Source organism: Podarcis liolepis (genome assembly GCF_965112155.1).
Source record: "Podarcis liolepis genome assembly, chromosome: 14".
Lineage (NCBI taxonomy): Eukaryota > Metazoa > Chordata > Lepidosauria > Squamata > Lacertidae > Podarcis > Podarcis liolepis.
The window spans coordinates 48,543,508-48,558,439 of record NC_139569.1 but is presented as its reverse complement, the minus strand read 5'-3'; the positions used below and the strand labels follow the sequence as shown (position 1 = coordinate 48,558,439).

General features: G+C 47.6%; 1 protein-coding gene across 2 annotated transcripts in view; it reads right to left on the bottom strand.

Annotated features, from left to right (window-relative positions):
- Positions 1-1,619: 1,619 nt before the first annotated feature.
- The window catches only part of AQP9 (aquaporin 9), a 30,736-nt gene continuing 17,423 nt past the window's right edge, over positions 1,620-14,932 (bottom strand). For both annotated transcript variants that reach the window (XM_083476007.1, XM_083476006.1), the window contains 4 exons: positions 14,322-14,459; positions 11,128-11,246; positions 7,550-7,767; positions 1,620-4,159 (listed from right to left, as the gene is read on the bottom strand). In XM_083476007.1, the coding sequence (XP_083332133.1) occupies positions 3,970-4,159; positions 7,550-7,767; positions 11,128-11,246; positions 14,322-14,459 (665 nt within the window). In that variant the 3' untranslated portion in view covers positions 1,620-3,969. The remainder of the gene's footprint in view (positions 4,160-7,549; positions 7,768-11,127; positions 11,247-14,321; positions 14,460-14,932) is intronic.

Sequence of the window (14,932 nt, the reverse complement as noted above, 5' to 3'; positions counted from 1 at the left end):
TGAGAGAAGGAGAGACCTGAGTACTCGCAGGAGGAGTACTCGCAGGAGGAGTGCTCGGAGACAGGGAGTTGAGTCACCGGGGGATCAGGACCAGTCGTTACCCCGTCAGAGATAAAAGGCTGTCAGACCCTGCCCCAGGTTGTGGGAGCAACATTGCTATTTGCTGGAACCTGCCTGAGACCCTGTGCCTGACCTAGCCTGGTTTTCTGCCTTGGCCCTGTTGGACTGACTCCTCATAGAATCCTTGGATTCGGGACCAGACCTGGACCATGTTGCTCGGGTTAACCCCCGGGCCCAGCACAACTTCCTAGTCCAGGAAGTTAGCCTCTTTGCCAAGGTTTGGAGGCACTAGATTGTTCTGTGTTCCAGTTGTGTGGTATCCTGGGTGGAGAGCCAGGGCAGGGTCAGAGGGAGCTGAGCTCAAATTCCTTCTCAGCCATGGAAGTTCATTTGGGCGACCCGGTTGGCTCAGCCATACTTTCTCAACCTAGCTTATCTTGAAGGGTGGTTGTGAGGATAAAATAGTGAATCATGGACACTCGTCCTGCTCAACCTTATGCTCTCCAGATTCTGCTGGGCAATAACTTCCACCACCTGCCTGACCGCTGGCCAGGATGCCTGCGGCTGAGAGGGGTTGGGAGTCGAACAACATCTGGAGAGCATCAGTTTGGGGAGGACTGATGTATGCAGTTCTGGGCTTTCTGAAGGAAAAGTGGGAAGACAAATGTAACAAGTTATTAAAAAAACGAAACAGATGGCCAACCATAAATATGAACTCTAAAGATGCAACGAACCTGAATTGGCTACCAATTTGCAACCAGGCCGGTCTCATGGTTCTTGTTTAGATTCTTGTGTTGGTTCACAAAGTTCTAAGCAACTTGGGCCCAAAGTCCACCTGATTCCTTATGCTCTGATCTTCTGATGGGGCGCTTTTGGTGGTCCAACCTAGCCCTGAGGTTTCACCTGGCCTTTACGAGGCGCTGAGCCTGGCCCTGTGGAACACTGTGCCAACAGAGGTTCGGCAGAAGCCCATTCTCTGCTTGCTTTGAGTCAGCTTCTGAACAGGGGCGTAGCACTGCTTGCTGGTGCCTGGGGCAGGTGAGCACAGTTGCCCAGCTCTTGCCGCCAGGTAGGTTCTCTCTTCACCCTCTGCTCTCACCAAGCCCCCGCTGCTGGAGTCAGGCAGGGCACAGGGATCTCCGTGGGGCCGGGGCGCCCAGTTTGTGCCCCCGATTCTGCACCTAGAGCCATGCCCCCCTAACACTACACCGCTGCTTCTAAAAACTGTATTACCCAGGCAGGCCTTTCGAACCTGCGATGGTCTTCCAACCGTCTCTTTGATTTTTCTGTTGTAACGCTGTGTTTTTAATCTGTATGCTGCCTTGTGATATAGGAAAGGGCGGCTTATAAATATTTCAGCAGCTCTTGGCCTCCTACACAGGCCAAATATGCTTTTTGATCTCATTAGCTGCACTGTTGTAGTAGTGGAGAGACACCCCTATTACCTGCACAGGTGATGCAGTGAGAATCCTGGCATGCTGCTAAGAGGGAGTTCTGCCACACACACACACACACACACACACACACACACCTTGTTTTGCCCCAGATAAACTTTTGAGTTACCAGAAGACTGAAAAAATCACTTTATTTGTGGTCATTATCAGTGTATATATAAAAATCAGAGAAGGCTCTCTACTCTCTTTCCACTGCTGGAAACCAGGAGAGAGGTGGGGGGGGGGAGGGAGAGGGAGAGCGCACTTCTGCCACCAAAGACTAAGGCCCAAGCGCCTCCTGCCCATTCTGTGGTGGAGAAAAAATTTGCTGGTTGCTGGTTGGGTCCTGCAAAGAGTTTTGGAACCTCTTAAGTAGGTATAAATACTTTCCGTTGAAAGGCTAGTCCTTGGGTGACATGCCAGGGAAAAGAGGGAAGAGTGAGTAGGAGAAAATAGGGCACATTGCGGAACTTTCCTGACAAATTTAGCATTACTGAAAGACGCAGAGGTGCTGTTGGTGGTGTTCGGTGATGGACTCCTACCCACATTTACCATTAATAAACATGGGGCACAGTCTGCTGGGAAGTTGTTATTGTAGGTGTTAGTGGAACTTGTGTAGGAAGGAGAGTGTCCAGGTGGATTGGGCCCTGTGGGTCAGACCTGCCTGTCTCCTGCACAGCATGTTTAAAAGTCCTCTGTGCACAGGGCACACTGTCCAATGTGCTCCTCCCACTCTTTTGTGCAGAGATGGCTAAAGTGTAGCCGCCTTTTCCTGATGTTGTCAGACTAAAACTCCCACCACTCTTGAACATTAGCTATGCCTTGGGCTGAGGCTGATGGGAGTTGGGAGTCTAGCAACATCTGGAGGGCCATGGGGGGGTCACCACTGCACTGGAATTGCTGCTTTGGCCTTTGAGCCTAACAACCACTTCGTTTGAGCCTAACAACCAGCCTAAATGCTCACTTCGTTCCTAAACTGTTGAATTGCTTGATTAAACTGTTACAGGTGGAAGATGTGGGTGGAATGAGAGGGGTACATTTGTAAAATGTTTTTTTCCCTCCAGAGCATTTGCCCCCAAAAGGTGCGGGTGCATAAAATCAGAAAAAGAGTATTTCGTGGATGGATACTGATGAACAGATGTCATAGGAACAGCAAAGTTATGATTAGTGATGCGTGTATTTAAACACACGACAGTGAAATTAGATGGGGCTGCAGACGCAAACCAAGAAACACAGGAAGTACAGGGAACTCTTCTAGTTTAGGAAGATCCCATTAAGATTAAGATATCTGACACGGGAAGTAAATCTGAGCACTTGGAAATGCCTGGAATAAAGCCTTTGGTGTCCCAAACTTTAGTGTCCCAAAAAGTTAGAGACTGACAACTTTAAATTTGGTTTTTCCACTATTCAGTTTTCCACATCCATATATATATTTATATCTCTCCACAAAGATTGCCAGGATTTTAATGTGCATTTCTTCTAAAATACACAGTTTTGCATCCAATTTGCCTAATTTTAAAAAATATTTCCTCCCAATAGAATGCATTTTGTATATTTTCACATAATTGCATTTTTATACACATTGTGTGTGTGTGTGTGTGTGTATGTGTGTGTTTACTCTTTTGGCTGAAGGATTGCCTAACAAAAGTTAGAAAAGTTCTTTTCCATATATTTTGAGAAAGTGTATAAGAAAGCATATATTAGTGAAAACAATATGCAAAAATGCAAAAATGCATTCTATCAGGGGAAATGGGATCCAGAAGCCAGCCAGGAGCCTCTGGCGAAACTGGCAAATATGGCAGGAAGGGAAGGAGTCTTTCCTATTGTTTGTTCCCAGCATTCAATTATGTAGAGGTAGACTGCCCTTGAACATGGAGTCCCCCCATCAGCCTTCATAAGCATTGTTATATTTATCTGCCATCATTGGTCTAATCTTCCATGAAAACCATCTGAGTTAATTGCTGTTTGATAGCTGTGCTGTTAATGCCTTTAAAACACAGCCAGGCCAGCCTCATTTAAGGTTATCTCATTCAAGGGCGTATTTTCTTTTAAAAAAAACCTCCACCCTGTAAAATATAGCCTTTTTCAACAGATGCTTTTGGCAGTAATGAGTCTCTGCTAGTGGCACCACGGAACAATTAACAGCCTCTGTCTGCAGCTTGTTGACATGAACCTCACTCATTAGTGGTTAATTAGGCGACACTATTTAAATTGCATAGGTTGCATTAGCAGGTCAGGTGACTGCTCCCCCTTTTAGATTCGGGGGTGGGGGTGGGAACTGGACCTCAGCTGCGCAGAGAGATTGCAAACATCCTTCCCCAGGCGATGCAGCCATCTCCCGGTTCCCTTTCCACCTGTCCTGCAATGATAAGGAGAGGGAGGTTCCGCTGCCTGGCCCAACTCCCAAGACCCTCTTTTTTCCACGTGGCCCACCTGGCAAGGGCTGCTCGGGGGGGGGCATGCCCATTGTCCCTTTTTAAATGGAAGTGTGGAGCGACTTCTCTTCCTCCATGTTTGTGAGGGTGTATTTCTCATGTTCTGCGCTGCGCTGGGGTGGCTCCCGAGGGGCGTGGTGAAGTTCAATGAAGAGCATGTAGATAGCAGTTCCGATAGCGGCCCCCACCATCGGGCCGACGATAGGGACCCACCAAAAGTGGTGGCCAGCCCTGGGGGAAGAGAGAGAGAGATTAGCATTCCAGTGTTTTCGGTGCCTACATTTTTGTAGACCTGATATGTGGTGGCTCCCCTATCCACTTCCACTATCAACTGCCTCTCCGGTGTGGTGAGACAATGTGGTACTGAAGCTTTGAATGGGCCACTGTGCTTTCAGTTAAAAGCTTCCTATCCGTGGGAAAAGCTGTTTCTGCCCTGGTAGAGCCTCTCCTGGTATGTCCCACGGAGGACCTTACGGTCTTCAAACAAAAACATCTTGGAGGTCCTGGGCCACAGGGAGGTTAGGCTGGCCTCAACCAGAACCAGGGCTTTTTCGGCTGTGGCTCCAATCTGGTGGAACGCTTTGCCACAAGAGACTAGGGCCCTGCAGGACTTGACATCTTTCTGCAGGGCCTGCAAGACAGAGCTGTTCCACCAGGCCTTTGGCCAAGGCACAGTCTGACCCCCTCCTTTGGTAATCCTCACAGAACTCTAGCCCAATGGTTGCCATTAATTTGATTTTTAATTGATTTTAAAATGAATTGATTTTAGAATGCTGTGTTACTTTTATTGTTGTTAGCCGCTCTGAGTCTGGCTTCGGCTGGGGGGGGGCAGGATATAAATAAATAAATTTATTATTATTATTATTATTATTATTATTATTATTATTATTATTATTATTATTATTTCTCCTTGCTAGGTTGTTAAAGGCAAAGGAGCAGAGCCAGAAAATGGATCTGCAAGGGACCCAGCTAGGCTACTGTCACTCTTCAGGTGCAGCCACGTGGGGGCTGGTTTGGCAACAGGCAGAGCATGTTTTGAGGGGGGCACCCTGTTCCCTGTTCCCTGTTCTGTTTGCAGGCTACCATTGCTGATTAGAGCAGGAGGGGTGGAAACCCCTCTGACATGGAACCTTGTAGCTGAAGCACTGCAACTTATTACATTTTCAGGACCAGGCCTGACAGCCTGCAGACAAAACCTCTTGAATTGGAAGTTTATCCTCATTTTGAAATGGAACAGAAATCACGTCACAGTGTAATGATGCTAGCAGGGATGGAATTGGGTAATATGGTACCCTGAGCGAGGTCAAAATCTGCACCCCCTCCCCCAATACTTCTTATTTTCACAATAATTCCTTTTGGTACAGTTGCTTATTATTATTGTATTGCACACGCTTGGCTCAGCACCCGGGGGTGGGGGGAGGGAACCACCCACACTTCCCTAAATCTGGCACTGATGCCAGCCACACTGGAGGCTGCGGGAACGACAGCACCAGGAGCACTGCTGGAAAGAAACTCATACAGTATTCTTATTAGAGTCTCCCAAGAACAATTGACTGTTTCCTCTGCTCCGATTAGAAAGAGATGCTTGTGTGTGTCCACTAGAGGTCACCCTTGCAACACGATGGAGGCGAAGGCAGAGGCATCTTCTCCATCACCCTGAATTCCTCCACCTTCCTCTGTCTTTTCTGAGCCTTGGCACTCACGGGATGAAAGACCCACACCCTCTTATTTCAGTGAGCTTTTTGGAACCGCTCCTGCTTCCACAGCCAGGTGAAAGAGCTTCAGCTTTGTGTTTAGAGCACTAAACCCCTGCCCCAGGTTCAGATCTCAGTCTCTTCAGGTAAAAAGTAGCAGGTTAGGGAAACACGACAGCCAGGTAACATACAACTGTGTTTTAGAATCATAGAATCATAGAATCATAGAATCATAGAGTTGGAATAGACCACAAGGGCCATCGAGTCCAACCCCCTGCCAAGCAGGAAACACCATCAGAGCACTCCTGACATATGGTTGTCAAGCCTCTGCTTAAAGACCTCCAAAGTAGGAGACGCCACCACACTCCTTGGCAGCAAATTCCACTGTCAAACAGCTCTTACTGTCAGGAAGTTCTTCCTAATGTTTAGGTGGAATCTTCTTTCTTGTAGTTTGAATCCATTGCTCCGTGTCCGCTTCTCTGGAGCAGCAGAAAACAACCTTTCTCCCTCCTCTATGTGACATCCTTTTATATATTTGAACATGGCTATCATATCACCCCTTAACCTCCTCTTCTCCAGGCTAAACATGCCCAGCTCCCTTAGCCGTTCCTCATAAGGCATCGTTTCCAGGCCTTTGACCATTTTGGTTGCCCTCCTCTGGACACGTTCCAGTTTGTCAGTGTCCTTCTTGAATTGTGGTGCCCAGAACTGGACACAGTACTCCAGGTGAGGAGTTTTAACATGGAAGGTTTTAACATGGAAGTTCCTGGGAAGGGGCCCCCATTGAACTGCTGCTGCTGCTGCTGCTGCACCTCAGACAGAACAAGCCAGAGTTCGGCTTCTGGTATTCTGTAAACCTGGACTCCAGCACAAGCCAAGAACAAACCTTGGAAATTGCTCAGGGTTTGTTTGGAGTGAAGCCAATTCAAAAGACAAGACGGACTCTCTTGAGAAGTGTGCACCAGCATGCTGCTCGTTCACATTAAACCATAGTTTGTTTTACATTGTGGTTTAATGTGACATTAAAACTGGGCAATAATAATAATAATAATAATAATAATAATAATAATTTTATTTATACCCTGCCCTTCCTGGTTCAAAAACCAGGCTCAGGGTAGCTAACAACAAATTCTTAAATGCTAAATTATAAAAACAGCATAAAATACAATATAAAAACATGAATAACAATAAAATTCAAAAATCAATTAGATAATCCCCAGGGCTAGCTGGCTGAATTGGTCCTACTTGGGCCAGCGAGGAGGCCAGGGGAGAATTAGCTGTGGGGTCTCAGAGTGGGTGATCTTCATAAAAGGGGAGGGGGAAGGAAGAAAAGGGAAATAAAAGATCAGGCTGAATTCAAATTAAAGGCCAGGCAGAATAAGACGGCTTCAGATAGATAGATATAGATAGATATCCATATGTTGGTATCTATGGGGCAGAGTGGTGGTTCTGCCCATCTCTGCTTTTGTTGGCAGGGTAAGGAGTTACTGCAGAGTAGCAGCCAAGAGACTGAGCTATGAGTCAGAATCTCACCCCTGCCATGAACACAGATCTCATGAAGTGACTTTAAACTAGTCACTCTGCCTCCGACTGAGGGGAATAATGATGATTTACAGGATCGCTCTAAGGATTACAGCAAGGTAATTCACGTGAAAACAATGATAAGAATATAAGACAAGCTGCTAGATCAGGCCAGTATCCTGTGGTCACAGTGGTTGACCAGATGACCGTGGGAAGCTTGCTGGCCAGATATGAGGAAAACGTCCACCCTCCCCACAGACCCCACCTATGAGCAAAGCCATCATGGCTCGTGGCCTGTGATAGCCACGTCCTCCGTTAATTTGTCTAATCCTCTTTTAAAGCCATCCTAGCTTTTAAATGGTTCCACAAATGCAGTTTATCCTTCTGCCAAGGCGAGCGGACTTACGTGAAGACTTCAGGCCCCCATCCAGCAAAGTAGGTGAAGAGGCGTGGGGACAGGTCTCTGGCAGGGTTCATGGCACAGCCACTGTTCCTGGCCATGGAAGACGTCAGCAGTATGATGACCAGGCCAATGGCAATGGGCTCCAGCCCCTTCGGCACAGGAAGGTTGCACGGGTCAAAAACGGCAAAAATACCCAGGAGAAGGATGGCTGTCGACATCACCTGGTCAGTGAAAAGCAGGTGGATTCAGCCCAAGAGGTAGGACCAGCCCAAGACATTTGGGTACCAGAAAAGGGTGCCTCCCCCACCCTGGCCAGGGAAGAAGGGGTGAGTGAAGATCTACAACAGGAACGAGGGGCTGGGGAATTGACATTGGGATCTGCTGCCCCTGTGGATCCTGCCACCTGAAGCAGTCGCTTCACAGATTGGCTGGCCCTGGATGAAGATTTACATCTGGATCCATTGTCTCAGTGGATCCTACCACCTGAGGCAGTTGCTTTACTTGGCCTCATGGGTGGGCTGGCCCTGCCAGGAAGAAGTAATTTTTATTATTGAGGGAGTGCTCAGCCGCTCCCACAAAACCTTTAAAAGACTTCCCTTTAAAAAGCCACCACAGTTAGCAGCTGCCGGGGGCACTGGAGGCAGCCTCGCCAGCTGCCTATGCATATAGGAAAGGCCAGCTGAGGACACTGTGGGGTCCTCAGGAAGTGCAGGCACCTGGGGAGGCTGCAGACCACCAGAGAGATGGTTTGCAGAATTAAAGAGAGGATCCTCAACTACCTCAAAAGTAAGGTAAGCAGAACAAAATGCCCACACGTTGTAATTTTTGAATAAAACGTCTTATTCATTGATGTGAAATGTTTGACAAGAATGTAGAAGAAAATTTCAGCACAGCACCAGTGGCTTCAGCCCTCCCCCCTGCCCCCAAATGGTGGTAGAAAGGTTGCATGAGCAGAGCTGGCCCCCAATGAGCCCTTGATACGGGACTACCCCTGTGCCCAGTCTCCAGTACACAAGGTCGGAAAATCCCTGGGGTTTCGGGAGGTCCTACAGAGACTTGGAGCCCCCAAAGGTGGTGAAGATTCCAGCTTCCTCACACCCAGTTTTACACCACAGTTCACCCAAAGGAAAGCTCATTTGTGGTCAGACCCTCACACCATTGCTCTCTTACTCCACTTTGTGCTGACCAGCTTCCAAATCCATTTTGCAGGGCTGGAAAAATAAAATTGCCCTGGAATTTGGCACAGCTGGTTCCTGGGCAATGGGAATGTTATTCCAGCCCTAAAGTCCTGTTTCCACCCCATGCCTTCCCAGTGGCTCAGGCGTGTAATAGCAGTAGGGAGTCACCTTACCCCATATATGCCCGCTCAACTGCTTCAGCCTGCAGAACTGGCACTGTTACAGGTGCCACATCAATCCCATTCCACACACATACATAGCTCATCATTTAGTGTGGCAGAGCCTGCACTTCGGAACTCCCTGCCTATTGACACCAGGCAGGTGCTCTGCTTTACTCTTTTTGGCGCCTGCATAAAATGTTTTTGTTTAGGCAAGTCTCTCCAGTCAGGTAGAAGTTACATGTGTTTTATCTCTCTTTAGCCACTGTAGATTTCAATTCGTCTGTTTAATGCTTTTATATACTTGATTTTATGGGACGCGGGTGGCGCTGTGAGTTAAATCACAGAGCCTAGGACTTGCCGATCAGAAGGTCGGCGGTTTGAATCCTCGCGACGGGGTGAGCTCCCGTTGCTCGGTACCTGCTCTTGCCAAGCTAGGAGTTCAAAAGCCCGTCAAAGTGCAAGTAGATAAATAGGTACCGCTCTGGCGGGAAGGTAAACGGCGTTTCCATGCGCTGCTCTGGTTCGCCAGAAGCGGCTTAGTCATGCTGGCCACATGACCCGGAAGCTGTATACATGCTCCCTCAGCCAGTAAAGCGAGATGAGCACCACAACCCCAGAGTCGGTCACAACTGGACCTAATTTGGATCCCTTTCAGTCGGGATTCAGGCCTCATCATGGGACTGAAACTGCCTTGGTCACACTGGTTGATGATCTCCGGCGGGCTAGGGACAAAGGTGAGAGTTCTGCTGGATACCATCGACCATAACATCCTTCTGGACCGTCTTGAGGGGCTGGGAGCTGGGGGCACTGTCATACAGTGGTTCCGCTCCTTCCTCCTGGGCCGTGTTCAGAAAGTGGTGGGGGGGATGAGTGTTCAGACCCCTGGGCTCTCACTTGTGGGGTGCCTCAGGGTTCTGTCCTCTCCCCCATGCTTTTCAACATCTACATGAAGCCGCTGGGAGAGATCATCAGGGGATTTGGGCTGGGTGTTCATCAGTATGCGGATGATACCCAGCTCTACCTCTCTTTCAAATCAGAACCAGTGAAGGCAGTGAAGGTCCTGTGTGAGTGCCTGGAGGCGGTTGGAGGTTGGATGGCAGCTAACAGATTGAGGTTGAATCCTGACAAGACAGAAGTACTGTTTTTGGGGGACAGGAGGCAGGCAGGTGTGGAGGACTCCCTGGTCCTGAATGGGTAACTGTGCCCCTGAAGGACCAGGTGCGCAGCCTGGGAGTCATTTTGGACTCACAGCTGTCCATGGAGGCACAGGTCAAATCTGTGTCCAGGGCAGCTGTTTACCAGCTCCATCTGGTACGCAGGATGAGACCCTATCTGCCTGCGGACTGCCTCGCCAGAGTGGTGCATGCTCTGGTTATCTCCCGCTTGGATTACTGCAATGCGCTCTACGTGGGGCTACCTTTGAAGGTGACCCGGAAACTACAACTAATCCAGAACGCGGCAGCTAGACTGGTGACTGGGAGCGGCCACAGAGACCACATAACACCGGTCTTGAAAGACCTACATTCGCTCCCAGTACATTTCCGAGCACAATTCAAAGTGTTGGTGCTGATCTTTAAAGCCCTAAACGGCCTTGGTCCAGTATATCTGAAGGAGCGTCTTCACCCCCATTGTTCTACCCGGACACTGAGGTCCAGCACTGAGGGCCTTCTGGCGGTTCCCTCACTGCAAGAAGCCAAGTTACAGGGAACCAGGCAGAGGGCCTTCTCGGTAGTGGCGCCTTCCCTGTGGAACGCCCTCCCACCAGATGTCAAAGAGAACAACAACTACCAGACTTTTAGAAGACATCTGAAGGCAGCCCTTTTTCGGGAAGCTTTTAATGTTTGATGTATTATAGTATTTTAATATTCTTTTGGAAGCCGCCCAGAGTGGCCGGGGAAGCCCAGCCAGATGGGCGGGGTATAAATAATAAATTATTATTATTATTATTATTATTATTATTATTATTATTATTTATTATTATTAATGGTCAGGGGTCCCCTTTACCTTTACTATACTTGATTTTAACTGTGTTTTCCCCACCCCTCAGAGAATCTTAATAGTTTATTTTAATTTTATGTAGACTTCTTGTTTTACAATCAAGTGGTATATCAGTTTTGTTAAATAAACACATGAAAGCACTTAATAGTGGAACCCTCAGCTCAGTCACTCCTGCTCCCTTAATTCTGCCTGCTAGATGCCCAGCTGAGCCACACAGGAGACAGGTTTAAATGGGTTAAATTACCTGATCTGAAAATCCATTTGCCACGGACAGATACTCCTCTGGGTAAGTCGCAAAAATATGTGCCGTTTTATTTACTCCTGTGACGGTGAGCTTTCCCCCAGTGTAGAACATCAATAAATCTAAAGGGAAATGATGGTTAATAAATATTAAGCATTTAAACAGCATATTTCAGACCACCTCATAGAAGGGGACTGCGGGCACTTTTGTGCTCTTGAGGCATTGCTTTTTTGCAACTAGCATGAAGTGAAATTAAAAAGTCTGCTTGGTGTACACACACACACACACACACACACACACACACACCCATTAAAACCCTTCAGGTGGTGCACATTCCTGAACTAACCACTGTTCTCTCCTTGCGGGAGAGGGGAGATTTAATTACTCATTTCCTCTTTGCAGCCAGAGCAATTGCTGAGCATTTTTAATGTTTTTGTTTATTATAAATAATGATCAGAATTATTTTTTTATGACTGCAAAGAGGAGACCTAGAATTAAAGGCTTCCGCCATCCACAGCAGGGAACAGGGGCTGTCTAACTAAGGGTCAACCCAGGAATGTTGGCCATGGCAGAGGACAGGAGACAAGCAGGGGCAAAAGTCTCTTTAAAAGAAAGGGGCAAGGAGGAGCCTTCTAATTAAAGAGACAGATCCTCTGAAAAGAGGAGTTTGTTGCTAGTCCACATGGGACAAGTGGAGGCAAAAATTAACTAATTAAGTAATTAATCTGTCACGTCTGAAGAAAGGCAGGAAGAACCCACACACTTTGGCAGAAACCTTTTATAGATTTTCTGGGAATAAAACAAATGAGAGTGAACAACGAGTGAAGTTAATACTGGAGAAAATGGCTTCAGTGGAAGCAAACCCCAGTCTGCAAACTTGGACTGCCCTCTCATACCCTTCAACATTTCTCCGATGAAAATAGGGAGATCTCATTCCATAATGATAATTTTACTATTTATACCCCACACATCTTACTGGGTTGCCCCAGCTACTCTGGAAGAGCTTCCAACATATATAAAAACATAATACATTTAACATTAAAAAAACCTTCCCTATACAGTGGTACCTCGGGTTACATATGCTTCAGGTTACATACGCTTCAGGTTACAGACTCTGCTAACCCAGAAATAGTACCTCGGGTTAAGAACTTTGCTTCAGGATGAGAGCAGAAATCGGGCTCCGGCGGCGCGACGGCAGCAGGAGGCCCCATTAGCTAAAGTGGTGCTTCAGGTTAAGAACAGTTTCAGGTTAAGAACGGACCTCTGGAACGAATTAAGTTCTAACCCGAGGTACCACTGTACAGGATTCCCTTCAGACAGGTTGGGGGCAAGATAACGCCATATCCTCAAACATTTCTCCAATGAAAATAGGGACATCCTAAGGAAAAGTGGGAGATTCCAGGATCAAATCAGAAACTGGGACGGCTTCTCTAAATCCAGGACGTCCCTGGAAAATAGGGACACTTGGAGGGCTTGCCCTCTCCCTCCCGTCTTTCTCTGAAACATGCTTTTCTTTACCTCCCCCACTTTGTACACGTGTGTGTGTGTGTGTGTGTGTGTGTTTGTGTGTGTTGTTTAGTTCAGCATCAAGTCTGATCAAGCATGATTAGCATCCTAATAAGAAGAATATTAATTAATAAATGATACCCGCTACTGTTACTTCTGTTTGTTTTCTAATGGCACAACAGGGTTACCTCTAACGATTATCCCTGAAAAGTGGGTGAATAAAGGTAAAGGTAAAGGGACCCCTGACCATTAGGTCCAGTCGTGGGCGACTCTGGAGTTGTGGCGCTCATCTCGCTTTATTGGCTGAGGGAGCCGGCATACAGCTTCTGGGTCATGTGGCCAACATGACTAAGCTGCTTCTGGCAAACCAGAGCAGCGCACGGAAACACCCTTTACCTTCCCACCGGAGCAGTACCTATTTATCTACTTGCACTTTGATGTGCTTTCGAACTGCTAGGTTGGCAGGAGCAGGGACCGAGCAACGGGAGCTCACCCCGTTGCGGGGATTCGAAGCGACGACCTTCTGATCGGCAAGTCCTAGGCTCTGTGGTTTAACCCACAGCGCCACCCGTGTCCCTTAAGTGGGTGCATACCAGCTTTCATATTTGATAGCTAAACCTTATTTCTGGGCAAAATCCCTTAAAAAGTATTGTTGCATGCCTCCTCAATCTCTGAGTGGTGTGAGATTCCAGGGTTTCCAGGAACTTACCCAGGGTTCAGTTTCCTTAGAATGAGGGACAATGGAGACTCTGGTGTCTTTAAGATATATGGCTTATTAACACACATATATACAACCTCACAGCATTAATACCCTGAAAGGTCTTGCTTCTCCCATAGTCACAGAATCTGATTCCAGCAGAGGTCAAGAACGGCTCTGACACCCAGCTTCTGCCTGCAGTCTGCTCTCAGCTCACACACTAGCCAAGTGATGAGGGGCAAAGATCCCCATTTGCCCACTAGTACAGATGCGGGTGGCGCTGTGGTCTAAACCACTGAACCTCTTGGGCTTGTCGATCAGAAGGTCGGCAGTTCAAATCCCCACGACAGGGTGAGCTCCCGTTGCTCGGTCCCTGCCAACCTAGCAGTTCGAAAGCACATCAAAGTGCAAGTAGATAAATAGGTACCGCTCCAGCGGGAAGGTAAACAGCGTTTCCATGTGCTGTTCTGGTTTGCCAGAAGTGACTTAGTCATGCTGGGCACATGATCCAGAAGCTGTCTGCAGACAAACACCGGCTCCCTCGCCCAATAAAGCAAGATGAGTGCCACAACCCCAGAGTCATCTGCGACTGGACCTAACGGTCAGGGGTCCCTTTACCTTTACAGACCACTAGGGTTATTAACTCGCAAAGAAACTTGCCTGACTAGTTCAACAATGGAATTCTCCATTAAATTTTAACCCTTGCTAGATCTACGAGGACCTCAGGAATGAGAAGGGACTCAGGCATCATACAGACTAACCCCACAAATCTCATGTCATTTCAGTTTGGGCACCACAAAACACATCCAATCTAGCAGGAACTTCTTCTTTTTTTTGGACAGGAGGGGTCAGAAGCTACCTTGAAATGACATGAGATTCCTACAAGAAATTTCAACTTTTGAGTGTTGGCCAAAAGGTTTCAACCTAAGCGTAACTTTGGTCTTTGTTGGGAAGTTTCCTGAGGAGGAGGAGGAGACAGGTCTCTTCCACTCACCGTAGTTGATCCAGTAGACAGCAGCTGCTCCAACAAATGCGCCAAGAAACTGTGCTATGACGTAAACAGGGAATTTAATCCAACTTATCTTCCCCGACAGGCACATGGCAAAGGTAACGGCTGGGTTTATGTGACCACCTGAAAGAAGGAAGGTAGGGAGAAGAACAAGGGTTGGGAATAATTTTTATATGCAAGTTTTTATGAATCAGATATTTCCCTTCAGTAGATTTATTTCTTACTTATTCATTGCATTTATATCCCACCTTCCTCCCCCAAGAAGCTCAAGGTGGCACACATGGTTCTCCCTGTCTTTGTTTCATCCTCACAGCAACCCTGTCAGGTAGGTCAGGCTGAGAGGGAGAGTGGCTGGCCACCCAGTAGTTTCATGTCCTATCCTGACACTCTAATCACTACACCACTACTACAACTAGAGGTTTGGTGAAATAGTACATCTTATCATAGTACCAAGACTTTGGCCACCTCATGAGAAGAGAAGACTCCCTGGAAAAGACCCTGATGTTGGGAAAGATGGAGGGCACAAGGAGAAGGGGATGACAGAGGACAAGATGGTTGGACAGTGTTCTTGAAGCTACCAGCATGAAACCAAACTG